Consider the following 27,512-nt stretch of genomic DNA (forward strand, 5'->3'; position numbering starts at 1 on the left):
TCCTGTGGGAAGGAATGGTTCACCTGCGTCTTAATGTACTTCATTCCAGGGTAGAACGTTTTAATTCTGAGGAAACTTCTAGAGAACAGAGAGTGTGGTCAGATGGGCATCCCAGGCTTTGGTTCCTCCCTGCATAAGCTGTTTTCCCCCATAAAGACCAGTGGTGTGGGTGGTGTCTGGCCATGGCTCAGCTCTCTGATGAATATGCTGAGCAGTGGAAATGAACTGAAGGGAGTCCATGGTCAGCAGCTTCGGGTAGATTAAGCAGGGGAGGCCTCTAGCATCTTCGGAGAAGTCCAGGGTCATGATTCCAAATCTTGCTTCCCAAATCCATTCCCCATTCAAGCAACAGGGCACCACCTGAGTCATTGCTCAGGTCATGTTAACTCAGAGATTTCCCACTGGGCCAAAATTTATACTTAATAACTCACTGGGTCCTAAATAATCCAACCTCTGATATTCCCTCCCAGTTAATACACAACACACACACACACACACACACACACACACACACACACACACACAGAGACAGACAGACAGACAGACAGAGGACTCAGCCCGGATGGTAGCACCTGGGATCCCAGTACTCGTGAGCCTGAGGCAGGTAGTTCATGAGTTTAAAGCTAACCTGGGCTAGGTAGTAACACTCTTATCTCACAAAAAAAAAAAATTCTTTTTGAGAACTAGCTGAGATATTGGATTAAAAGATGGATGGCCTACCCAAGAGCAGTAGTTCCAAAAGGACAAGGGGTGTTTCAACAGTTGGTAGAACATTTGTCAAAAGAGCTAATGGAACCTATTGTTAACTCTGTGATCTGAAGTGTTTAGCTGTCAAGCCAGATTCCTTAGGAGACCAAATCACTTGTCACTGAAGTGTTCTGAGACATAGCTTCATGTTTAAAAGGGGAAAAGTTGTTAAATGGAAAAAGAAAAAAAAAGAAGGAGGACAGGGAGATGACTGAGACTCCAGCTCTCCCGTGAGGCCACAGCTGCCAACCCACACCTCCCATGATGGATCTCAGGCTGTTGATACAGAACGGCATTTCTCTAGTAACAGCCTACTATTGGGACTCTGGAATGGACAGAGTCATATCAACAGGCCTGTTCATAGGATGCCAGTGTCCACAGGTCCTGTGACTGCCTGGAGAACTCTCTAGACACCCAGCAGTATGATCACCAACCTCCCCCTGTGAGCTTGTTGAGGAGAATGACCCCATGTGCCCATCCTGCCACTGTGGAGTGTCTGCCAGGTGGCAGGCTCTGTGCTGAGCCCTTGAAATGCCGGGTTCCATGCAGTTCTCACAATCCCATCAAGTAGATGTGCCTGTCTCAAAGTCAAGGAGGCTAAGGCCCAGAGAGGTGCCACAGTGTGGCTGCAGCACAGACTGAGGCAGCAGCCTCAAGACTAAGCACAATGATCGCTGCCCTCCGGTGGTAGGTGCTGAACTGAATGGAACTGTATTTGGAGAGAAGCGGCCTAATGTCCTTTCATGCCTGTGACAACATACAGAGTGGCCTCATGGGTGTGTTTTCATCTGTCTCCTACCCTGTGTGAATCCCCTCGACCTCCTCAGGAATGGAGTCTGAGGTAGTCTGAGGTTCAGCTGCCCACGATGTGGACCCATTCCCATCCCTTGGAGGCCAGTTCAGAGTCAACTCCGCTCGCAGTGTATGAGGCTGTGTTTAGAGATCTCAAAGTGAGTCTTAAACCCTCCAAGTCCTGCTGAGATCAGATTCCTACCAACTCACATCACGGAAAGAAAAGCCACAGGCTGACCTCCACTCCTTGTGTACAGGAGCCTCATCCCTGCCCATCCCCCAGCATGTGCTCTGACTACCATCTGCAGGAGCCTCTTGTAGACTCCAAGCCTCCTCCCAGGAATCTACTGCCTTCTTCCCTTGTCGGAGGTCAGATCACAGTCTTGTGCCCCCTGCCAGCTTCCTTTGTCCAATGCTGGCTTACTTGGTCCGTTCCCAGCCATCCTTCCTACCTCTTTCCACCATTCACGACAGCAGCTAGCATTGGATGACAATAAAACTGATCCAAAACAAAAAGTTTACAGAGACACTGAGACCTTATTGGATTCGCCCAACAGTCAGTTCCTCAGTAAGTATTTAATGAGCACCGACTGCATACCAAGCACTGAGAATCCAACTGATTTTCTTCTGTAAAATATATTTTTAATGTGTTTAATATTAAATATTCATAAAAGACTACTTTAAAACCAGTAACAAAAATGAAAAGACAGCCTGGGAACTGGGAATAAATATTTGCAAAGTATCTATCAGATAAAGAATTCAGATATAACTCAGTAAGAGGAAAACGTTGCCTAATTTTGAAATGAGCAATGGGCTCCAGCAGACATTTCTGAAAAGGGAATACACAAGCAGCCAGTAGGTCCATGACAAGTGTTCAATTTCACTAACTACCAAAGAAATGCAAATAGAAAACACCAGAAGGTCCCATGTCACGCTTGTGAAGATGGCTATTACCAGAAGGACCAAAGGCAACAGGTGTTGGCGAGGGTGAGGAGAAGAGTGACCCCCCATGTGCTGTGAGTGGGGATGGTAGAGATGGATCACCATCATGGAAGACAGTCTGGAGGTTCCTAAAGAAATTCACAAGTCAGCAGCGCGCCTCTGGGAATGCACTCAAGGAGATAAAACCTCCAGCTAATAAAGATGTCTGCTCCCATGCCCCCGCAGTGTCATTCACAGGTGCCACAGCATGAAACATCATAGGGTGTCCATCAGTGAACAGCTGCCTAAAGAGACCATGAGGCAGCCAGGTATGGCGGCACACACCTTTAATCCTGATACTTGAGAGGCAGAGCCAGGTGGATCTCTATGAGCTCAAGGCTAGCCTGGGCTACATAGTGAGACCCTGTCTCAAAAAGAAAAAAAAGGGGGAGAGAGAGATTGTAGAGACCTATAATCTACTTTGAAGGCAGAATCAGGAAGCTCAGGTGTTGAAGGTAAGCCTCAGCTAGACAGCAAATTCAAGGCCAACCTGGGCTACATGAGACCCTATCTCAAAAGGGGGGATAGGAAGGAATATGGGAGGGAAACCATGAGATTGTACACAATGGGATATCTTCAGCCTTTTAGAAAGAGACCATGCTGTTCCTTTGCAATGTCACAATGCAGATGAGACTGAAGGACATTAGCTAAGGAAAATAAGCCAGTCACAGAAGGAAAATTATTACTTATTTATATCTCAGTTATGTGTAAAATCCTTAAAAATTAAAATACGAACAACAAAGTTGCCCATATAGAACTAAAGAATAAAATATTGACCCCTGAGAGCCACAGTGACTAATGACGTTGTTGTAGTCTGACCTCTGCTCCATGATGAGAGACCCAGGACCCAGGAGAAGCCAGGAACAGCAGTTTGTGTTTGTAACCCCAGAGCAGGATGGGCAGAGAGCGGAAGATCCTGAGGATTACTGGTCAGCCAGTCTAGCCAATCAGAGAGCTCCATGTTCAATGAGAGACCCTGTCTCAAAAAATGTAAGATCGAGATCATTCAAGAAGACACCCATTGTTGACCTCTGCCCTACACACACACACACACACACACACACACACACACACACTAACCAAATATAAAAAAACTATATCATAATTTTATTCTGTAAGACTACATTTGGCCATTACGTGTTTCTTTTAGCTAGAGCTTATTTCTCTCCCATTGAACAACTAACTCTGAAGGCTTTCCAGGGTTAAGAGGACACCTCATGATGGTGAGGACCCAGACACACTCTCTCATCCTACTACGACACTACAGCCCATTCTCAAGATTGCCTGGGGGGTCCAAGATAACTCAGAAGAAAGGGCTGAGAAGTGCTTATCCTTACCCTGAAGGACATTTCCTGAAGTTATCTCCATTTATTTTCCATTGGACAGGATCAAGTCACATGGCCACCCCTAACTACAAGGGAGCTGGGAACAAAAGTCTATATTCTGGGAAGCCATGAGTCCAGGCAAGGCTTGGAAAGATGGAGAAAACAGGGTGTCAGCAAATAGTCAGCCGTGTCTGCCACCGAGAAGGATGGAGACTAAGGCAATGGGGTTGTCATGCTAATCATCAGGTCAGAAGATGGAGCAGCCCTGACACGCTGATGCATCTGAGAATGCTTCCCCACCTTGGAAAGGCACTCATGAGTTCAGTGCCTCCCATTCCCCTACCTGGCTTTCCAGTTTTACCATGGACACAGGTAGAAAGGACTTGAGAATTCCCAGAGTTGGTACTCATGGGAGATCCTAGAACCAGTTTCCTATGGAAACTGAGGGGCAACCTGTATTTCCAGACACTCTATAAATTAGTCGTATATGTTTTTATCTTTGAGAAAAATGTAGCCGTTATAGATTTTTCTGTAGTTTGATTTTATGATGAATTCAGTTTTGAAATGGTTAAATATTTGTATGTGTGTAGTAGTCTGTACGTGGAGGGGGCAGTGCATGTGCCCATATGTTTGCCTGCACGTGGAGGTCAGAGGTCAATGTAAGATATCTTCCTGGACTGTTCCCCACCTTAGTTTAATTTTGTTTATTTTGTTTTTGTTTTCTTTTTTTTACTTTTTTTTTTTTTTTTTTTTTTTTTTGGTTTTTCGAGACAGGGTTTCTCTGTGTAGCTTTGCACCTTTCCTGGAACTCACTTGGTAGCCCAGGCTGGCCTCGAACTCACAGAGATCCGCCTGGCTCTGCCTCCTGAGTGCTGGGATCAAAGGTGTGCGCCACCACCGCCCAGCTTGTTTTCTGTTTTTATTTTTTGAGACAAGGCCTCACTATATAGCCTTAGCTGTCCTGGAACTCACTATAAACCAGGCTGGCCTCCAACTCACAGGGATCCCCCTGCCTCTGCCTCCCAATGCTGGCATTAAAGGCGTGTCCACCGCAGCTGATTCTCCCACCTTAGTTTTTGAGATGGGTTCTCTCACTAGCTCAGAGGTCACCAGTTGTCTCAAGTAGCAAACTCCAGGGAAGTGCCTGTGTCTGTCCCTACACCTGGATTTCACATGGGCCCTGGGGGTCCAAACTCAGGTCCTCGATCCTGCACAATGGGCACTTTGCCAACTGAGCCCCTAAGTTTTTAGTTTTTGCTTGTTTGTCACTGGTATGTACCAATGGTACAAAACAAACCAAAACCAAACCGTGTTTCATTGCGGTGTTTTCGCACACACCATGGACTGTACTCATATCCACCCCCCATCATCTTCTTTTGACTCTTTCCTTTCTTCCCAATTGTCTCCTTCCTTTCCCATGTAGGCTCACCTCTTTCATGCCTTTTTTTTTTTTGTTAGATTCCACATATGAGATAAATACATGATATCTTTCACTCTGTATCAGACTTATTTCAGTCAACCTGACGACCTCCAGGGCCATCCATCTTCCTGAAAAACACATCATTTTTTATGCCCCAATAAAACTCCATCATGCCTACGTACCACATTTTACATTTCATACCACTCTTACCCGTCATCTACTGATGGGCATCTAGGCTGAATCTAGAGTTTGGTTATTGTGAATGGTGCAATTATACACACACACACACACACACACACACGCACACGCACACGCGCACGCGCACACGCACACACACACACACACACACACACACACGAGTATGTGGGTTGTACATGCAGCCTGGGTTACCGGTGTCATTCTGTTGTTTGTGGAACTCATCTACCTTCACAGGTATGACACCTAGAACCCATTCGCTTTCATTACTGCCTAGCAACCCATCCTGCTCCTGAACTACGAGGTGATAGAAAAGATGGTCAGTTCCTGGTTTGCTTCAGTGACAGGCAGTGTTGTTGGCGACCCATTACATGACTCTTCGTGTATCTTCACACAGGGGTTCCCAAGCCACACTTCTGAAGGAATGGCTGAGTGTGACGTGAAGACACATTTCAATTCTGTCATATAGACTTTTACTAAGGGAAGCACAGAAACTTCTCCCACTCCAGGGATCTGGTATCTGGCATGATGCTCATTGGTTTAGAAGAATGGGAATGTGTCCTGTGCTGTCTTTCCACTTGTCCATGTATGCACTTACACATACATGCACACTCACTGATTTATGGGTTTCTTCATGTGTTTGATAAACTTTTCCCAGAAGAAAATTTCAAATATTTTTTAGATTTATTTAATTTTATCTGTTTGTATATAAATGTGTGTGTGTGTGTATGTGTGTGTGTGTGTGTGTGTGTGTACCCTGTGGATGCTTGTTGCCCTCAGAGGTCAGAAGAGAGCGTCAGATTTCCTGCTACTGGAGTTACTGATGGTTGTGAGCCCCCATGGGGGTGCTGGGAAATAAACCCAGGTTCTCTACAAGAGCAGCTAATGCTCTTAAACACTGAGCCATCTCTCCAGTCCCAGAGACAACGCTTTTCAGGAGAAAAGCTACATGTTGTGTTAAATGAATCCAACAGCGGTGGAATATACACATGAGCATCTTAGAATCAAGGAAAACACAATATCTTCAGGGAAGTCTAGAATTCTGACAGTCTGCCCTTGAGATTACAGATTTGACACTGTTTTCAAATAACCCCAAGACAGAACACGATCAAAGAACATGCAAAACGTCCCACAGCCTCATCACCCAGGCCCAAGTGTGTCCACTAGGGTCCATGCAGTACAGGCGTCACCTGGGGACTTCCTGGAAACACAGTGCTCTGGCCCCTCCCTGTCCATCTTAGATGACTCTGGGGAATTTCTAGGCTCACATAATCTAAATGCTGCACAGGAGCACAGAGAAGGAAATAGTCTTTTCAGCTGAGGACAATTAAAAAGTGTCACTCAAAGAAGGTATAGACATGCATGGAGACATACATCTATAATGTCAGCACTCAGAAGGCCGAGGAAGGAGTTTTGTGAGTTCAAGGCTAGCCTGGGCTATATATCAACTGTGTCTCAAGAAAGAGAAGGAGAAAAGAAAGAAGAGGAGGAGGACAAAAAAGAGGAGAAATAGATAGAAAGGGAGAAGGTGGAGGAGAGGGAGAGAAAGGAGGTGGAGGAGAGGGAGAGGAAGGAGAAGGAGGAGGAAGAAGAAGAGCCAGGTGGATCACTATGATCGCTGTGAGTTCGAGCCCAGCCTGGTCTACAAAGCAAGTTCCAGGACAGCCAGAGCTGTTACACAAAGAAACCCTGTCTTGGAAAAAAAAAAAAAAAAAAAAAAAAAAAAAGGAAGAAGAGAAGGAAGCAGCATTTATTGGATACTGAGGAACTACCAGGGACGCTGACTTCTGTTATCCGCCAAGTCTCAAGAGCTGACCCTCAGATCTACACAAGGGTTATCGCCCCTTCTTTACACAAAAGATAGCACAACCTCTCAGATTCACACAGCTAATCACTGACAGAGCCAGGCTTGGAGGCCAGATCATTCTGAGTCCAGGGCTCCAACTCCCTCACACACACATACCTCGTGGAAAGAACTACAGAAGTTGTTATGGAAATAAAAACCAGGACCAGATGCACCAGGACAGTGTGTGAGCCAGTGTTTCCCTGCTACGGTCAGTGCTGAGAGCTGCAGAAAGTAGAACATGCAGAGCATACAGAAGGAGCAAACACCAGGTAAAGAGGAAGGTAGAGCAGGCCATAGTGACCCTACCCAGAAACTGCCCAGCACCTGGCTGCAGCCAGCATTCAGAAGTACCCACTGGATGAATGGATGAATGAATGAATGAATGAATAAACAACCGAGGGAGCACACTCATACGCTACCACATGAGCTATCACTACAAACCATCCCATACCAGGTGGTACCCAGGCTATGCTGAGGGCTGAAGAAGTACCAGTCATGCATGGTCCCCATCTCCTGAGGTCTCCTCAAATCCCACTGCCAGGAAGGTCCCTGCCAGGGGAGGGGAGGGGAGCGGGGAGCAGAGAGCGAACAGTTCCCACCAAACCCTGCATTAACTTCACTTAAAAAAATTACTTGGCCAGCCTCCCCCTGTTCCCCCTGTGCTCCCCTGCCCCTCCCTGCTCTGCTTTTTCAGCCACTCATCATATGTGAAAATAAACCAGCACCAGCCGCCCCTAATGACCGGCTTCATCAGAAGCTTATTGTACCTCCAGAAACAAGGCAGCAGTTGGTGTTTTTATGGAGCTGCTGAAACTGCCATTTAAACCACTTAATATCTGCAAGCCTGAATTCCAGGGTGCCCACGAAGTTTCTGAAGGCAGAGTCCTGGCAGACCCAGGCACCCTACCTCCTCCACTTGGCCTGAGACCACGGGGTTTTAAGGTTGGGGAGGAGGCTCCCTCTATGGAGATTCCTGGCTGCTGGGCGTCTTGGTGGAGTAACCCTTCAGAGCTGCGGGTGGGAGTCCCTCCCCGCACCTTCCTCCAAGTGCAAGGCTATGGGTGTCCAGGGAGCAGCGGTGGGCTATGTTTTCCCTGGTGGGAACAGGCCTCTGTCCCTTGTCCAGCTGTCTCCTGCCATCACTGCACTCTGTTAGCCCCCTAAAGGTAACCCATCTTTTCACAACTCCCCCCCCCATTTGTCCTGTGTTTGCAGAAGGTGATTTAACTGCAGGCTCTGGGGTAAGGGTAGCCGGGAGACGGGACCAGATTGCAGCATTTGGAGATTCTTGGTGTAAACTCACCCATCATAGTGGATATTAAGCTCTTGAGAGTTAGGGAGAGACACTAACTAATGCCCCCCCTTGAGCCTGGGCAAGCCTGGATTCTGACAAACCACTGCCCTTGGACCCTTCTCCAGTCCTGCGGCCCCCAGCCCCCTCCCCCAACAGTGTTCCAAAACTGGTTGCTCTTCTAACACAAGCTTTCTGTCTCACACCATAGACTTCAAGTTCCTAAGAATAAAACCACATTTCTTTTTTTCCCTGCATCCTTAGCAAGTTACAAAGAACATAACATACAGTGGGTGCTACATAAATGTTAAAGAAAATAACATACAGTGGGTGCTACATAAATGTTAGCTGAAGGGTTGTGCTCCCATCAGGCCTTGCATATACCCCTCTGACCCGGTGCAGGAGACACTATCCTCCACACGCTCTATTGTCTGCCTTGCCCCCTGCACTGGGAGCCCCACAGAGGCCAGAGATCAGGTGAAGTCTACCTCAGCCATGCCAGCACCAAGCAGCTGGCCAGCTCTAAGTCTCCACCAGGCCTGCCCCGGGATGAAGCCAGTTTGAAGGAACGTCAGAGGCTGGGCAAGCGAATAGACTTTTGGAGCACCTGATCCATCTGAGGCCATTGACCACCACACAGGAGGAGAGGTGGTGGACTGGAGGTCGGCCTCGGGAAAGCCAGGCCACACCACTCCCTGTTGTTATGTGTCCGTTTGAATTTCCTGTGTGAGTGACATCCGTGTAGATAGAGTGCTTCCAGTGTCCACCAACCCCCAACCCCTGGTGAGCCTCTGCGCCAGTACTGGGATAGAAGCTAGGAATCCCAGGTACCCCAGGCTCTGTCCCTTGACTCTTACAGCCTCATCATCTGGCCTCAGAACCACCAGGTCTGATCTCACCATGCCCTGTGCCTCTGGATGCCTTGGTCACTCCTCGCTTGTTTGTGCGCAATTTCATTCCCTAAGCTGACCCAGCCCCAACTCCCCAGGCTCTGAAGTCCTTGTCCTGGTGCTCTCTGGAATGCATGCTTTCTTTGTGTCCTTAAGGCTCCTCTGCCCCCCTGCTCATGCTAACTATCTGCAGGCCATGCCCCAGCCTCCTCCCCAACTCCCCAGCCTCTGAGACTCACTCACTCAACTCCTCCATCTCTCTAGCTCCCTTCACACCCTCACTCTCTGAAGAACATAAGCTCTAACCTGATGTCTTCTCCTCCTGGGGCATCGTATAATTGTTCTAGGAGATTCCAAATCCATTGGACAGTCCCTCCAGGGACTGGCCCTGGCCACTTCACTCCCAAGAACCTGAACCCGGTCTGTAAGGGTGTTTGCCTTCGTAGTGGCTGAATGTTGATATCCTGCTGTACCTCTGTGCTAATCAGTCCCGATAACTGAAGGGAGGTGGGCTGGTAGAGGGACCCCCAGGATAGGACAGACAGAGAGGAGGAAGGGCTGGGTGACACCATCTTTCCCCCCCCCCAAAGATGGGCCAGGGACTTTATTCCATATACAAGCCCTCAGTTCTGCAGGCTCTGAAGCCCCTCCAGTCCCTTGTGGCCCCAAGAGGTAGTGGGCATGGCCGGCAGTGCCTGCCTGTGCTCCCATAGCTGAACTCCCCTCCCCCACACACTGCTCCCCATGGCTCTAGTGCCATCACCCCCATCTGAGGCCCGGCCTCCTGGGGCTGTGGCTCCTGGGGCCAGTTTCACAGAATCATAGATAAGAAAGGAATCCACACTGACTGTGACCAAGCACTCTTCTTCCAACCAGGAGGCCGAGAAGCATCTGCCGAGGCTTCTTGTGTCAAAGCGTGGCTAGACAGGGCCATCATTTAGTCCGCAGCAGCCTCATCAACCAAAGATCACACCAATAATTTCTAAAAACCAACCAATTATTTGGGGCCCATTAGCATAATTTGATGTATCGCCCGTGCATCAACTTTTCACTGGGTAGGCAGTTTCCTAACACACACTACTTGGCATGTGGGGAAACTAAAAAGGATGCAATTGTCTCGTCTCAAGGATTCCCTTGTACCGTCTTTCCTGCTGCCCTGTACGTTCAGCGGTCCCCACTCCTCCCCCTAAGACACCTTGACCTTGGCATTACTGGTCACCCCAGCTCTCCACACTCCGCCTGCTGCATCCCACTCTACCATGCCTCACCTTCTAGATCCTTCCCCTGAGCCCAACAAGTACTTTACCCAACCCCCATCTACCCAAGGCTTCCCAGCTCCCAATGAAATCACATATACATCCACACATGCTGAGAGAGAGATAGGGGGGCAGTGCCGGTGGGGTGGGGTGGGGTTCAGCATCTAGCTTGCCCCAAGGTTGCCTAGTACCTTCAGGAGCTCAGCTCCACCTACACACACACACACACACACACACACACACACTAAACTCATCTCAAAAAATGTATTCCTGGTCAAAGCAGCTCCACCAACTGTATCCCACCTGCACCCTGAACGGTGCCAGAAGTCAAAGAACCTCAAAAGCAACCTTCATAGGCCAGGTCACACACATACATAGCCTGATCCATCCCTCTCCTAGCTCCAAGGGGGAAGAGTCCTTCCCAAATCTCCAAGCCTTTCTTTTCCTCCTCTCCAATGGATCCTGCTCTCCATGGCATCGGGAAATTAGAAGCAACCAAAAGAGGGATGTCTGGGCTGCTGCCTTCAGTGGCGCCCTCCATCCCAGTGTGCTGCCACACACACACACACACACACACACACACACACACACACACACCTCACTTTTGTGTCCCGGGCCTTGCCTCCTCCCTGTCCTCCTTCATCTCTTTCCTCTCTCCTGGATCATTCTCTGCAAGCCTTCATACACATACACACACACACACACACACACACACACACACACACACACACACACCACCACCACAGAGGAACCAGCCAGGGGCAAACACTCTAGCACATGCAGGAGGAGGTTAGAAGGGTTCAGGAAGCAAGACAAGCACATGCAAAGGTCCTGGGGTAGGAAGGAACACAGCAGATGAGAAGTTGGAGATGTGCCAAGAGGGAGAAGGCAGGTGGGAGGCGAGGTCAGAAATAGAGGGCAGACCCTGGCATGTTAAAGATGCATGGTTTTCCTTGAGTCTGGGATGGTGCACAAACTGGAAAGGCATGACGCCACTTGCACTTTCAAAGTTTGGGAAGGCACAAAATGTAAAAGTGGGGTGACTGTGGTGTCATACAAGGGCTTGCCTGGTCGTCTGAGTTTGTAGAGATGGGGTAAAAGGCACTGAGGCATCAACATGGGCAGTGAGGAGAGGTCGAGGTGATGACCCTGCTCTCCCTGGAGAAGGGGAGCCATGGAGAGGCTCTCACTGCTCACACTGCTCCTTCTAGAGGCTCAGGGAGGAGTGGAGCGCAAGACTGAGCTTACAGGTTTCTGTAACACCCCAGGGACATGGGTAGGCAGTGGGCCATCCAGACACGGGCAGGCTGCTCACAGCTCACAGCCTCCACTCTCATCCTTTGGACACTTCTCCCGTGCCTGGTACTACGCTAGGAGCCCCCACATCGAGCAGGGATGAGGCACAGCCGGAAGCAGGTGTGGATGAGGCTCAGGAGGAAGTGTAGGGCCCTTGGACAGGACACCAGGAGGTGCCACTTCCAGCCCTGCGCTCTAGACTCAACTCTGTCCCCATGTTGTTAGGGCCGTGGCCTCAGGGACTCTCTGGGCCTCCTGTGCACAGCCCTCATGCAGCCGCCTGTTCACGGAGCTGCGCTGATGAAATGTTTGTCAAATCAAATGGGAAGAAAGTAAAAGTGCTTTGAAAAGTGCTTCAGAAGGGCTGGGGTTGTAACTGAACAGGAGGGGGAAGCTAAGCAGCTGCTGTGGGGGGTTCCTGGTGGAGAAGGGAGAGAAGGCGTGAGCCTGGATATTGGGAATAAGGTATCGGGGTGGCTCGGGCCTCCTGTTAGCACCCTCAGTGCAGGAGGGTGGAGAGGAGACAACAGACCAAGACTGAAGGAAGGAAAACCAAAATCCCCAGAAGATTATGGATCCATTTTGACCTAGGATTAAATTAAAGCTAGGTTAAATAACAAGAAGACCAGTGTGCTCTACACGTGTGTGTGTGTGTGTGTGCGTGCTTGCGTGCATGTGTGTGTGTGTGTGTGTGTGTGTGTGTGTAAAATATTCAGACTCTATAAGCAAACTATTTGCTAAGTTGGACATGGTGGCTCATGCCTTTTATCTCAGCATTAGAGAGAATGAGGCAGCAGGATTGCCAAGAACTAAAGGCCAACCTGGACTAAATAGTGACTTCCAAGCCAGCCTGGGCTACACAGAGGGAAGCCTTGTCTTAAAAATAAATAAATAGATAGATAGATAGATAGATAGATAGATAGATAGATAGATAGATAGATAGATAGATAAATAAATAAATAAATAAATAAATAAATAAATAAATAAATAAATAAATAAATAAATAAAGTTAGAAAATAAATGTAAAAGCTTTAAATTGCTGAGTTACTGGGGACTGTATTTATTAGGTGATTCTAGCCACTGTCACAGAAAGCCAGTAGCTGACGGTAGTTCCAGTTCATGGCTCCCACATCAGTCACCAAACTAAATACTCCACCAACCATTCAGGACACATGGATGTGTGCTCAGACAGAAACTGAGTTAAGTGAAGAAAGCTGAGCTGGACCAGGCAGTCTGAGTCCGGGCTGTCCTTCTTGCAGGGACTGGTACCAGCCTTGCCTTCTCTGCTGCTGGAGACACAGAGTTGGGAAATGCACAGAGCAGACCAGAGGCAGGGCAGACACTCTGGTGCTGGTAAACTGCATCCCACCTGTCAGTCTGTCTGCAGCTCCCCTCCTCCCATGACCCTTCACTCTCTGGGTGAACACTGCTGACAGTCTACTGGGGCTCTGTGCTGGCACTTGCCCGGGACCAGTTCTCACCAAGAAAAAGTCTAGAGACAAAGGTCAAAGTCTGAGCCCTTGTTGCACTCTGCTCCAGGCTGTTGTTCTGGTACTGAGGTGCTTGAGCACCTCAGTTTCTCTGTCTGTGAAATGGGGTGATAACACTGCTCACATGGGCCTCTCATTGCTATGGTGAACTGTCGTCCACAAACTAAAAACTAGCATGGTGCCTCAGGCCTGTGACCCAGCATTTGGAAGGCTAAGACAGGAAGATCATGATGAATGTGAAGCCAGTCTAGGCTACACAGAGAAACTGAGTCCAAAAAGGAACGTGGTAGAGGGCTGGCCCACCAGCTCAAAACTGCTGGGGCTGTGAGGCTGGGAAGGGAATATCCTGCCAGCGCAGATGGGTCCCATCTTCTAGGGGGTTGTCTGTTGCATCAATCCGGTGGGGTCTGCCCTCTGGGGAAAGAATCCACAGCTTGCAAAGAACTGGTTGACTCCTTGCCAAGCAGCAGCACCCACCACCCTGCTGGGCTGCTGAGCCCATCCCCCACCCCTCTCAGCACCATCCTCCACCCGGAATCAAACCTGGGCTCCAGCTAATCCCCAGAAGGCAGTGAGGACAGGGACTCAGGGATGGGGACGTGGGGACGGAAAGCGGGGTTTCATATCTGAGCCTCAGCTCCGTGTTCAGGCAAAGGGGCCAGGAAGTGACCCTCGGAAGATCATGAGGCCCAGGAAGGGCAGGTGGGTCCTGAGCCATGCAGACCATGCACTCACTCGCTCCTTCTGCGTATCTTGCAGGGAACTTCAAAGGTCTGTGCAAGCAAATCGACCACTTTCCAGAGGACGCAGACTACGAAGCGGACACCGCAGAGTACTTCCTCCGTGAGTGACACGGTGTTTTCATCTCCTTAGCTGAAGGGTCCCTCAAATTGTTCCTTCTGAGGCTCCAAGGTCAGGTGTATTCAGAACCCTGGTTACAACTGAGGGTAGGAAATTGATGCTCTCTCTTGACTGGCTAACTCCTGCTCATCTCCTAGATCTCTCCTCACACTTCACCTCCTCCAGGAAGCCACCCTCTTTCTCACGCTGAGGGGTGGGGCGGGGGTCCTTGTCTGCTGAGTAACATCCCCGGGTTCTACAGAGAAGGGACATTCTCTTCCGACGCTGGGCATGGCACAGAACAGGAATTCAGGAAACATTTTTTCAAATAATTACAAAACCAGCCGGCAGTGACGGTGCACTTGTACTAGAGAGACAGAGAAAAAGAGAGGGAGAGAATTTTTCCTTTCCCCCCACAAGTCAAATCAAAGTTAAACCCTGGTGTAACCGCTGTGATCTTAAATCCCCCTGAGATATATTATCAAGAGAAAGCATTTTTGAAGCCCCAAAGAAATTTCTCAAGCATCCCCAGAAACCAACACAGACCTTGTTAGTTATCAAAAGGGATTTCCCAGAGAGGAGCTGAGGGTCCTTGAGGTCTGGGACAGCTACAATGAAGGCTCTCAGGCTGCTTGATGAAAGGTTTGCTCACAGAGTACTAGAAGCTACTGTCCCTGCCTCTGCTCCTGGGCGCCTCTCCTCTTTCCGGCCCCAACAGCATCTCAGTTAACATCACCCGGGATCCTGTTGATGGAAAAAAAAAAAAAAAAAAGCAGAAGGCACTTTATTATATGAATGGCCCCTGTCTCTTTCAGTAATTACTACTCACATCAGAGGCGACAACTTGCAGGTCGGCCTGGGGTCTGGGTTCCCTGAAAAGCCTATAGAAAGTGGTACTGGCGAGGCAGCCAGAAAGGGAGTAGAACACAACTTATAGATTATTTATTATTTACTTACTGTTTTTCCAAGACAGGGTTTCTTTCCCAGGCTGTCCTGGAACCTGCTCTGTAGACCACGTTGGCCTCGAACCCAGAGACCTGTCTGCCTCTCCCTCCTGAGTGCTGGGATTGAAGGTGTGCGCCACCACGCCTGGGTAGCTTTTTGAGGGGGCCAGGGGGAGGAAAATATCATGAGTGCCATCATTTCCTTTTCTGAATTCCCTTGAGATTTTGCTCTTAAGTAGAATTCCCTGGGGGCTGTCTGGTTATTATTACCTGTTACTGTCCTGGAGTCAGACAATGCAATAAACATGGATTGGGTGCCTGCTATATGCCTGTACTGAGCAGTGGGGAGGCCTGGATGGATGGGTGGGTAAGACACTCCCTGGTACCAGTAAGAGCATGCTTAAGGAGGAAGGCCCTCGGAGACAGCTGGCCCCAGGATGGTCTGATAGAAACAAGGCCTGGATACAGGAGTGGGAGGGTGAAGCTGGGCCATACACACACACACACACACACACACACACACACACACCTGAGCCTTGAGTCAGTTTGTGTCATTCAGTATTGCACCCAGAATACAATAGTTGCTCAATTAATGCCTCTTGTGAAATACAGGATTTCTCAGGGGCACCCTCTGCCATGCTGTGTCTCCGCTTCCTTAGGGTAAAAGAGAGACGTGTCTGGGGTATTGGCTCATCTTGTCCTTGCACGGATTTGTGTCAGCAACATGAGTCCCAAGGTCTGACTTGAGTTCTCTGAGCAATGTAGGAGTTCTAAAGGGTGTATAATACATGAGCAAACATTTTCTGCAAAGGATGAGACAGTAAATGTTCTCAGCTGTTCAAGCCACAGTGGCTCCATCCTAGCCACAGACACTGGAACCTTTGAATAAATGCCCCTCTTCTTAAAGACAGGGTCTCTCATGTAGCCCGGGCTAACCTTAAACTTTCTGTAGAGCCGAGGATGGCCTTCAACTTTCGATTCCCTTTCTCCCACCTCCCCAGTGCTGGCATGAGCCACCATGCCTGATTTTTATTGGATGTCACTTGTTAAGGAAAAATTGATACAGGATTCTTAGTGGCACTTTCAATGAAAGTTCATTCACAAAAGCAGGCAGCAGCCTGCCTAGGATGGTGTGGGTGTGCCGGCCCTGCGCTATATAATGTGGTAGTCTGAGCTAGACAGCTTGGTTTGGGAAAGGTCAAAGCTACCGCTTCTGTCATTCCATGAAGCCAGGGGAGCTGGGAGGCAGGGATGATTTCTCTAGAAGGGTCCCTGCCCTCACACATCTTTTACGGTTCAAAAGCCCCTCTTAGGCCCCTCTCACTCCCTGCCTGTATCTCCATCTCAGGTCTCATCACCCCACACTGCAATTTTGTTGGTTCGCACCCAACATCCTAGCAAGACAAAAGTTTCTTAGTCTCTGCCCCATGCATGTCTTCACCCCCATCCAGCACACCCCCATCCCCACATCCGATGGGGAGTTGGGGTCTGGTAACATGCTTCTCTGGAAGACCAAGGAAGTGACTGGATAGGCAAATGGGATAAATCATGGTGAAATACCACCTGCAGGTGGGTGGAGCCTGAGTCAGCCCTGAGCCCGGGTTAGTTAACCCTATCACCTTAGCTAAGAGAGTCTCGGAGAGGGACGGAACTAGCCCTGAGGGCTAGCTGTCTGGGGAAAGACTAGGGTCCTAAAGCTTATGTCTCATGCAGAAGTAGAAGGCAGCCTGGGGTGTTGAGGGAGTCTGGGGTGTTGAGGGAGCCTGCTCCCCCTGCCATGCTCCCCACAGAGGACTTCCCAAAAGTGTTTCCTAAAGATGTTACCAGAGTGTAAACTGTGGTTCTAAAAGGAGCATTCATTCATTCACCATGACATATTTACTAAGCACCCGCTGTATACTAGGCTGTGGGTGGGTACTATTGTCAGTACTCAGGATCTCGGGGTGAATCAAACAGACAGCTGAGGCCTTTGGGAAGGTGGTGCCCTAATGGAGGCAAGAAGCAGTGAGCAAGAGCCCATGTCCCTGCCTGAGATGGCCTCAGAGAATGGAGTGTGATGGGGAAAGACGGGGGAAGGGGTGTTACCTAGCTAAGGGACCAAGACGTCCTTTCTGAATGAAGAAAAGGGGAACAGTGAGTGGATTTCTTGGGAAGAGACAACCTAGTGGAGGGACCCACCCAGGACAGGCATTGAGGCAAGAACAGTACCCCATCTTCGGGCAACACAAGCAAGGCCAGGCTAACTGGAGTCCAGCCTAAGCTAGTAGAGACACAGAAGGGTCCCAGCCTAGTGGGTCTGGGGAGATGGTCAGACGCCCTTCTGAGTGAGATAGGGCCTGGTCTGGAAAGGGCAATTGGCGATCGGGGCAGGGGACTGAAGGGAGTCATGGAGGCAGGGAGGCCCGTTCCAGCTTTGAGGGACAGACACGGTACAGACCAGAGAGGGGTGAAGCAAGGTGAAACTGGCAGAGTTGGGGCAGCCAGAGACTGGGGCAGGCTGAGGGCCGGGCACCTGATTGAAGGCTCGACATTGAACCCCAAGTAGAGAACTCTGAACAGGGCAGAGTGCAAGGCAGGGAGAGAAGTCATCCAGGGCAATGGAAAGGGTTCGGCCCATGGAGACACCAGAGCCTGGCCCCTCAAGGCAGCTCTGCCTTTAGACCTCTGGACTCAAAAAGACAGTGGCCACACACAGTGGGCTCCAGAAAGGCAGTGAGGGCCCCAGTGGTTACAAGGTCACAAACAGCCTGTCTGTCTTACTGTTCCTGTTGCTATGGTGAAATACCCTAACAAGAGCACCTCAAGGGAGGTAGTTCTCCATTCTGACTCACAGTTCAAGAAGACAGCCCACCACGGCAGGAGAGGCAAGGCAGCAGGAGCCTGAAGCTGCTAGCCCTGTCACATCCGTAGTCAGGAAGCAGAGAGGAGAGTGATGAACACAAGCTGCCACTCAGCTCCCTTCCTCCTCTTACACAATTCAGGATCCCAGCCAGGGAATGGTGCCACCCACAGTGGGCAGATCTTCACACCTCAATAAAACCAAGATGACCCAGACAGGCATACCCAGAGGCTCCTCTCCATCAAGTAGAGAACACTAACCATGACACCACCCAACTCTGCTCCACTCAGGGCAGGATCAGACCTGTGCCAACCCCAGCTCCCTATACCCACCCAGCCCAAGGCTGGCTGAAGCCACTCTTCGGGGATGAAGTAAGCTCTGAAGATATACAAGTGTGAGCTGAGTAGAGCTTGGGCCTAACCAGACAAGCCCTATGTCGCACAAGCCCACCAAGGGTGCTTACCTGGGCTCCTGGGGGCAGAGAGCACATTAGTGCTCAAGAAAGGTAAGGGCTAAGCTGCCCAAGGCCTGGTCTCGCATCCAATTCAGCCCTGACCTACCAGGTACCTTCACCTCTCAGACCAAAATCACCTGGCTGTAAAAATTAGGATATCACCTACCAAATAGCATCATTGTGAGAGTCAGGAGTTGCAGTGAAACATCTATTCCTCCATCCCCACCCCAGGCCTCCTCATTTTGTTTCTGAATTCAGGTTTGAAATATAATTTGAACAGAGATTATGCCTACTTTTCTAAAACAAACAAATAAACCTCTATAAAGAGCCAGGAGTGGTGTACAAGCCCCAGGAGATGAAGGAAGGAGAAGCAGGAGTTCAAGGCCAGCCTAGCTCTGGCTCCACCCTCTTCCTCAAATAAAAGCTATGAGCTTCTTCCATGCATACATTCAGTCAGCTCACCTTCACAGAGCCTCGCTGTGTCCCAGGCACCACGCTAAGTGCTGGGAAGCAGGAGAAAATGCAGTAGAGCAAACCCTGGTCTGGTCAAAGGAGGTAGTGAAGAGGTGAGCGAGCTTAAAAAGCCCCTTAGGTGTGTGAGGAGTACATGGAGCCAGAGCTGGAGGATAGGGGAGATGGTTGTTTTCATACAGCGTGACCAGGGAAGGCTTCTCAGAAGAGCTAGCATTCAGGTTGGTATAAGCCCCTCTCGCGTCCAATAGATGCCAAGTTCTGTGCCCAGGCCACTCAAGTTTCACTAAAATGATGGAGGTATGAGGAAAGGGGCAGAGCCAGCAAAGCAGGCTTTCTCCCAGCAGCTCTGCCCAATCCACAGAGGACAACTGCTGGGGCATCTAAGCCCCTTTTCTGTGTTCTGAACTCATGCCAAGGAAAGCAGATGTGTGAGCAGAGGTGGGGGCAGGTGTGGCTCTGCTGTCCCTTTTGTCACTGGCCTCTTTAGGCTCTTCCCAAGCCCAAGCCCATTGTAAGATGAATCACGCTAGGGGGAGCTTAGCCCTGTCAAACCTGTACCTCCTTTTTCCTGGGGGCCTTAAGCCTCCGAAGAAGCTGCCACCCTAGAGACAAGTGTATCTTCCTCCTCCCCTTCCGAGTGTGAAGACTCACAGTCTTCCAATCCTCCTGGAGCAGCCTCCTTCCTGTAAGCCCGGCCCTCCTCCAGGTGCTGAGGACCTGGAAGCAGACAGCTGCGGAGGCCTGGCCTCAGGCACTTTAGATTTGCAATCAAGAAAATTAGCAAGTTCATCATAAAGCATGTTAGACTGTGCTGCCTCACAGAGTCAAGCAGGAAGGGGGAGTCCCTACTGCCAGGGTCAGGGTGGGGCTGGCAGCACTCACGGGGAGTCTGAGCAATAATCTGAAGAACCAGAGAGGGGTCAGTGTGCCACCTCCACCCTCCTTGTTCACCCAGGGCGACTTGGGATAGAGGAGTTGTACAGAGGGTTCTAGAAGGGTGTGACTAGACAGGAGTCTAAAGCTCAGCTCCTGGTCAGCAGAGGAAACAGGGTGCATCTGCTCACAAGTCACTATCCAGCCTTCCCGAGGGCCTGGTGCAAGGAAGGGTCTTCCTGAGGGGAAAGATGGATGGATGAATGCATGCATGCATACATGCATGGTCTTCATCCCTGACCCATCATCAACCCTGGGTCCGAGTCCAGGGCCTCGGTATTGTGGGAACAACCTTGGATTCCCCTCACCCACCTCCTGGTTCCCAAAACCTTTGCTAAGTGTGATGGTGTGGGCCTCACCTCACCTACCACTGCCCCCACTAGAGATGAATGGCCACGCTGTCCCACCCAGTGCTGTGGACCATAGGATGTGCCTGTCATGATGGCCCCTGCCTCTTCCTTAGTCTGAGCAAGGAAAAGGAGGTGTTAGCTAGAGGCCACCAGCCCCTTTCAAATGTCAACATATGTTGGGTCTACATCTGTGCCATGTTCTGTGTCTGGTACCTGTGTGTCCATGCGTCTAAGTCTCTGTCTGTCTGTCTGTCTCTGCACATGTCCCTTTCCGTGTCGGGGGCAGGTCTCTGTGTGCTAGGGGTGTCTCTGCTGTGTCCATAAGACAGAAATTTGGGTTTCTTAGTTTCCCCATGTGGCTTGGAGTGAGAGAGAAAGAATCGGGGCAATTGGTCCCTGTCCACAATCACATATTAAGCACCTACTGTATGCCAGACACCCAAATCAACACTATTACAGACTTTCATAGCGCAAGATGAATTAGGTGGGATCAGGTCCCCTACTCAACAGTTAGAGCCTGGTGCTAGATCTTGAGGGGAGTAGCCAGGACTAATAATGCTAGATCTCATACCTATACACACATACATACACACATGCCTGCACACACCCTCTGACACACAGCAGAACTGGGTAACACACACATACACACACACACACACACATACACACATGCCTGCACACACTCTCTGACACACAGCAGAACTGGGTAACACACACACACACACACACACACACACACACACACACACACACGTGCATGCGTGCACCTGCACATGCATGCATGCACACACCCTCTCACACACAGAAGAACTGGGTAATACACACACACACACACACACACACACACACACACACACACACACACAGCAGAGCTGGGTACCTCACACACATGGACCACAAGAAGGGACTGAGGAAAAAGGAGCTGAGGACTCCAGACACAGCGACCTAGCACCTCCCCTCAACATGCAGGGACACACCTGAATGGGAGGGCCCCTCACCAGAGACTCCCCCTCAGCTTGAGGGGGGCAACTAAAGCAGCATGCCCTCCTCAAGGATGGTCAGACCACCAGGTAGGAAAGACACTGACAGCGAGGGAAAAGTAACCACCAGGTGGCCATGAACGCACTCAGCTAGGCCACCAGGGGGCAGGGGAACAGAAGAACCACACGGGCATGGCTGTAGAGGTTCAAATCCAGCTGCCTCCTCAGCTGCCTCCCCGGCCTCATTTTCAGTGCTCTCTCTCGAGGTTGTGATGGGGATGGAGTGAGCTGGCTTAAGACATTGCTCCTGAGCAGCCCGGAGCACCGGAAGCACTTAGAAGGCATTAGCCATTGTGGTTGCTTAGTGTGGCAGTGTGTGTGAAGGCTGCTGCCTTGGTGCAGAGAACAAAGGGAAGGAGGCAGAGATGGGAACAGAGCTGATGAGACAGCTTCCCTTTCCCTTCCCGTTAACTCCTCAAGCCAAAAGTAGCCTTGGAGGGGTGGGGGAGGCGGGCTGGAGCTGCCACTATTGCAGTCACACACACACACACACACTCACACCACCGGGGAGAGGCACACCTCAGGCCCAAGAGCAGCCACCACGGCATCTCTAACACTGGCAGGCTCTGAGACATCAGCTTTTGCCCTGAGATGGGACACTACCCACCCTGCGTGTGAGCTGAACAGAGAGCGTGCTCAGACTCAAGGCCTGGCTGGCTCCTCGGTGTGCTGGGCTCAGCCAGGAGAGGAGAGGCCAGCTGGGAGGCGGCAGGCAGTGAGAGCCAGGATGTGCCGCAGTAGGGGGGTGGGAAGGGTTAGGGTAAGGAGGAGGTGCGCTCACCAGTAGCCTGGAGGGTAGGGATGTGAAGGAGGCCCTGACTGGGATGAGGGGATAAGTAATGCTGCTCTTCTCTAAGGCGGGAACAGGCTAATTCCTGTTTGGTCTTTGTTTTTGTTTGTTTTCTGTTTCCCTCCTTTGTCCTGTGATACTGCCTATTAAACCCAAGGCCTTGTGTGTGCTAGGCAAGCTCTCTACCTCTGAGCTACAACTCCAGTCCTGGTCTTGGTTTCCGTTAAGATCTTCTCCTCCCTGGAACTCACCTCACTGCACACAGGGTGCTCCCCCTCCCCATCCTGCTCCCAGCCGCCCTCAGCTCAGGCCCAGAGACTGTTCGCCTGGAATGAGGGCAGGGAAGAAACTAGGTTTCCAGCCAATACAAGGTCACCCTCCCACCTTGGAGGATGTCCCCTCCCTGTTCCTCCTCTGTCCTTACCTCCACTTATCCGATCAGGCGTTCAAGGGTTTCCTAGGATGCTGAGCTTGGAGTAAACAGGGAGATGAGGTGCCAAGGTCTAAGTTGGGGAGTTGGAACAAAGGGGCCTAAATTCCAGATGGCTGTGCTCTGTGGTCTTAGCCAAGTCACTCAATATCTCTGAGCCTCCAATGAATAAGTAATAGTTCGCTAGTACTCCCCAGCCACCATGGGAAACAACATGAGAGAAGTCCCTGAGTTGACTTTTGCCCCCTACAGTTTTTGGAGTAAAAGAACATCATCAAAACTCTTGAATGCAGGGCTCCAGGAGGGCCACCCAGCCCTGTGCCTCCATTTCACAGATAAGGGGGAAATTGAGATCCGGAAAAGGAAATGCTGTTCAGGACACTTTCTGGGAACAGAATCTGGGTGCATTCTCCTGCCACACATCTTTTGCCCAACCCTTCAGCAGTGTCTAAGGGACAGGGACCTTCCCCCAGAAGTCAGAGCAGTCAGGGAGTCTAGTTGTCACATCCCACTGCAAGGAACTATCTCCAAGCCCTGGCTAGCAGCCAATCAGTGCAGGGCAGCACCAGCGTTCCTGCCCTGGCACGGGCCAGTTCCACCCAATCCTCAGTCTCATTTCAGTGCTCCTTGGCTTTGTGGCTGCTGAATCACAGCCTGCACTTAACGAACACCCACCTCAGGAACCCAAATCCCAAGAGAGGGCCAGCAACACTGCACAGCCTGTCACCAAAACTGACAGCCCAAGTTCAATGCCTGGGATCCACATGGTGGAAGGAGTTGTTCTCTGACCTCCACTCATATACCACAACACACACAGGCTCTCCCCACCCCTACACCATAGATAGATAGATAGATAGATAGATAGATACATAGATACATAGATAGATAGATAGATAGATAGATAGATAGATAGATAGATAGAGGGTGGGTAGATGGATAGATAGATAGATAGATAGATAGATAGATAGATAGATAGATAAAGTGGATGGATGATGGATGGACAGAGATATATGGATGGATAGATAGGTAGATGGATGAATGGATGATGGATGGATAGAAGATAGATAGATAGATAGATAGATAGATAGATAGATAGATAGATAGAAGATGGGTAGATGGATGGATAGATGGATGGATGGACAGACAGATATAGGATGGATAGATAGGTAGATGGATGGATGGATAGATGGATGGATGATGGACAGATGAATGGATGGATGGATAGAAGATAGATAGATAGATAGATAGATAGATAGATAGATGATATAGATCTTTTATTATTTTTAAAGCCCATGAGAAACAACAGCCACACCCATTCTCCTGTTATAACAGCAGCATCTCCCAACCCCTTGGGGACATGCCCTGAACTTGTTGCCTAGGCTCCTCCCCACAGCAGTTGAGAAGGCTGGCTATACTCCTTCCTGATCTCTACACATAGACCTGGGGAAACTAAGGCACGGGGCCAGGCCGTATGGCCAGCAGAGATGCTCAGACAGCTGTCTCCCGGACCTGAGTGATGGTCACAGTCTCCACACACAGCAGAACATGGGGGAGTGACTGGCATAGTCCAGCACAGCTAGGGCCCCCCAGTGGTCCCCTGTGCTGCAGCATATCTTCCACGAGGTGTTGCAGAGAACAAATGGGCGCTGAGTACTCAACTGTGTCCCCAACCTGACAGCAGCCTGATTCATCTTCACAGCGACCCTGAGGTAGCTACGGCTGTTTCCCCAGCATATAGATGGGAAAGCCAGGCAGAGACCACACTGCCAGTGAAGCAGTCTGCCTGCGCCTAAGAGCTTTCTCTCTCTCTCTCTCTCTCTCTCTCTCTCTCTCTCTCTCCCTCCCTCCCTCCCTCCTTCACTCCCTTCCTCTTTCCCTTGTAAGCCTCTCTGCACCTCTTTCCCTTTCTCTTTCCAACATGTGTGCACACGTGCACACATACACACACACACACTCACACACACACCTTCTACTTCGTATCCAGTTTCATGGTTGTTTACCACACCAGCCAATTAGAACAAAAAGGGGGTTCAGGCAGGATACAAGAGCCTAAGACGTTCTTCCCAGCCTAGCACATCTAACACCCAATCCCATTAAATTGGATCAAGTCCCAGTGAGCTAACATTCATAGAGTTCAACTCTGCGCAGAGACTGGGGAGTTGCCCTCAGTGTGCTAACCACTGTGACTACTGGAGTACAAACCAGGGGGATGGTTAAGATGGCAATCTGGCCTGGGGGAAGGATCTCAGGGACACAGGATCGTTACAACAATGGGGGCCTTGGGGGTTCCCTAGTGCAGGGCCAGCAGAGTGCAGACCTGGGGCCAGAGAAGAGAAACACAAACAGAAGAGACAGCAGCAGGGCCCGATTTCCTAAACCTTCCCCCCACCCTGTTCACCGAGTGCCACCCACCCAGTGCCACCCGCCCACTCTGCCAGATGGAGAAAAGGAACAGCATGGCCTCTGTGCTGCTGTCCACCAGCCATGCCCACCCCCAAAGAGCAATTTCACAGTGTGATGGCCATAGGAGTTGGTTCCCTGAGGCCCAAGATCATGATTTGCCAAGAGAATCTGGCAAAGAGGACCAACGGAGAATGTTGGCTAAGTTTCCCTATTCCCCACCCACCCACCCACCCCAGCTCACCCCTGCTTCCACCCTTGGCAGAGGCAAAAGGCCACTTCCCAAGCATGGGTCTCCCCCAGTGCGCAGGGCATTAGTCACTTCCGCCACCAACACAGAAAATACGAATTGAAGTTGGTTGTGGCAGTGCGCACCTGTAATCCCAGCACTCAGAAGGCTGAGGCTAGCCTGGGCTACACAACTGGTTCTAGCCAGGCTAAGCTACAAAGACCCTGTCCAAAAAAAAATGGGGAGAGGGAAGAGGCAAAGAAAGAGAATCATAAAGTGCCCCCAATACACAAGCACTTCACTTACAAAAAGCTCCTTCATTTCTCCTGGTCACTGCAGCTTGAGAGAAAACCCGTTAGGATTTTCATCTTCTCTGGGCAGTTGCCGCATGCTGGGGATCCCCAGTCCTCAGGCCTTAGGGCTAAGAGCAGGGAGTCCTCATCTATGTATATGGAACCCACATAAACATTCTAACACACATGGCTACTTGGAAGACCTCAGACTAGGGATGTCTAAACCTGGAGTTTCTCCCTCCTCCCTCTCCTCCTCCCCTCCTCCTCCTTCCTTCCTCCCCTTCTCCTCCCCTCCTCCTCCCTCTGCTCCTCCTCCCTTCCTCCCTCCTCCTCCCCTCCTCCTCCTTCCTTCCTCCCCTTCTCCTCCCCTCCTCCTCCCTCTGCTCCTCCTCCCTTCCTCCCTCTCCTCCTCCCCTCCTCCTCCTTCTCCTCTTCCTCCCTTCCTCCCCTCCTCCTCCCCTCCTTCTCCCTCCCCTCCTCCTGTCCTCCCCTCTCCCTCCCCTCCTCTTCTCACCCTCTGGCCTGGCCTGTCTCTCCAAAGTTTGTTCTCTCCTTGCCTCTGAGTTTTTCCAGCCAGCCCACAAGTCTGAAACCACAGAAAAAAGTTGTCTTCTCTCCCACTTAGCCACTCCCCAGGGGTCTCTCAGACCCGCCCTCCTCTGCCCATATCCTGGAGTGTGCCCACACTGGAGCGAGCCCCCTGCTGAGGCCAGTAGCCTTCCTCTAGGCCCCTACACTAGACTTTGCTTCTCCAGCCCTCCCTGAAAACAAAGGCACACTCCTTACCCTGGCCCACAAGACCCCAGTGACCCAGGAGGCTCCACCTGGCTCTAACCCTGGCCCTGGCCCTCCTGGCTTCCTCTCTCACAGGCCCTCCAGTCCCTCCATGAGTGCCTGTGAGTCACTGAACAAGCCACTCGGCAGATGCACCGCTTGGTGATGCTTTCGTCCCACAAACATTGTTGGCAGCTGCCTCCACCCTAACCGTCTGAGCTCAACCCTACATCCCTCTCTCGGGGCAGCCCTCCCTGATGCAGCTCAGAGGACGTACAGAGCCTAGGCAGGGGAATGCCATGGTTAGATGGACACATCTGGAATCACAACACTTGGACAGACGGACAGACCTCTCTAGGCCTCAGTTTCAGCCATTGTCTAACAGAAGTGAAGTTCTCCATTGGCTGGAGGAGGCAGTGAGGGCCTAAAGCAGTGTCTGCCACACTTTCAGTTCTCAGGACGGGAGCCTGTCACACACACACACCCACCCATGGTGCCCCATAGGTACCTTTCTGTAGGAACACTTCATCTTGGCTCTGTTACTGTCTGATGACATGTATGTCCCTCACCAGGACATAGTTCTGTAAAGACGGGGCCAGGCTTGTTTTCATGCATCCGGGAACTGGGCACAGGGGTGGCACTCCCACCAGGCACGAGGAAAGAACTCTCCATCTCAGACAACCATCCCTGTCTCAGTGTGGTGTGCACTGTCAACCAGAAGGGCCCAGCCACAGCCACCAGGCAGGATCCCACCCACCAAGGCCAGGTTCCAAGGGCTGCTGTGAGCTTTTAAATGGCAGACGCTGAAAGGCACACCATTCTCACAGCAGAAGAGCCAGAGCTGGTTGTCTGGCCGTCTTGAGTCCCTTTGTATCAGGGCAGTCTCCTCTGATGAACACAGGCATGCTGTGGGCAGAAAGAGCCATGTCCTTGGAGAAGGGGGAACAGAGTCCTCCCTCTGTATCCATATGAAAAGGACAGAATCATCTATGTAACAATTCACAGTGCAGGTGGAGCCAGAGTCCAGTTCTGCCCACCTCCCAGCTCCCTCCTAAGCTCCTGGGAGAGCCACGGTACTGTTCTGGATTAGAAACCCTGCTCACTGGGCGGTGGTGGCACATGCCTTTAATCCCAGTGCTCAGGAGGCACAGAGAGCCAGGCGGATCTCTCTGAGGTCTAGGTCAGCCTGGCCT

At 50.7% G+C, this 27,512-nt stretch overlaps 1 protein-coding gene across 1 annotated transcript in view; it reads left to right on the plus strand.

Annotated features, from left to right (window-relative positions):
- The window catches only part of Cacng2 (calcium voltage-gated channel auxiliary subunit gamma 2), a 123,160-nt gene that overhangs the window by 90,604 nt on the left and 5,044 nt on the right, over positions 1-27,512 (plus strand). The window contains exon 2 of the mRNA XM_059247846.1: positions 14,289-14,372. Within this exon, the coding sequence (XP_059103829.1) occupies positions 14,289-14,372 (84 nt within the window). The remainder of the gene's footprint in view (positions 1-14,288; positions 14,373-27,512) is intronic.

Source organism: Peromyscus eremicus, chromosome 20, assembly GCF_949786415.1.
Source record: "Peromyscus eremicus chromosome 20, PerEre_H2_v1, whole genome shotgun sequence".
Classification (NCBI taxonomy): domain Eukaryota; kingdom Metazoa; phylum Chordata; class Mammalia; order Rodentia; family Cricetidae; genus Peromyscus; species Peromyscus eremicus.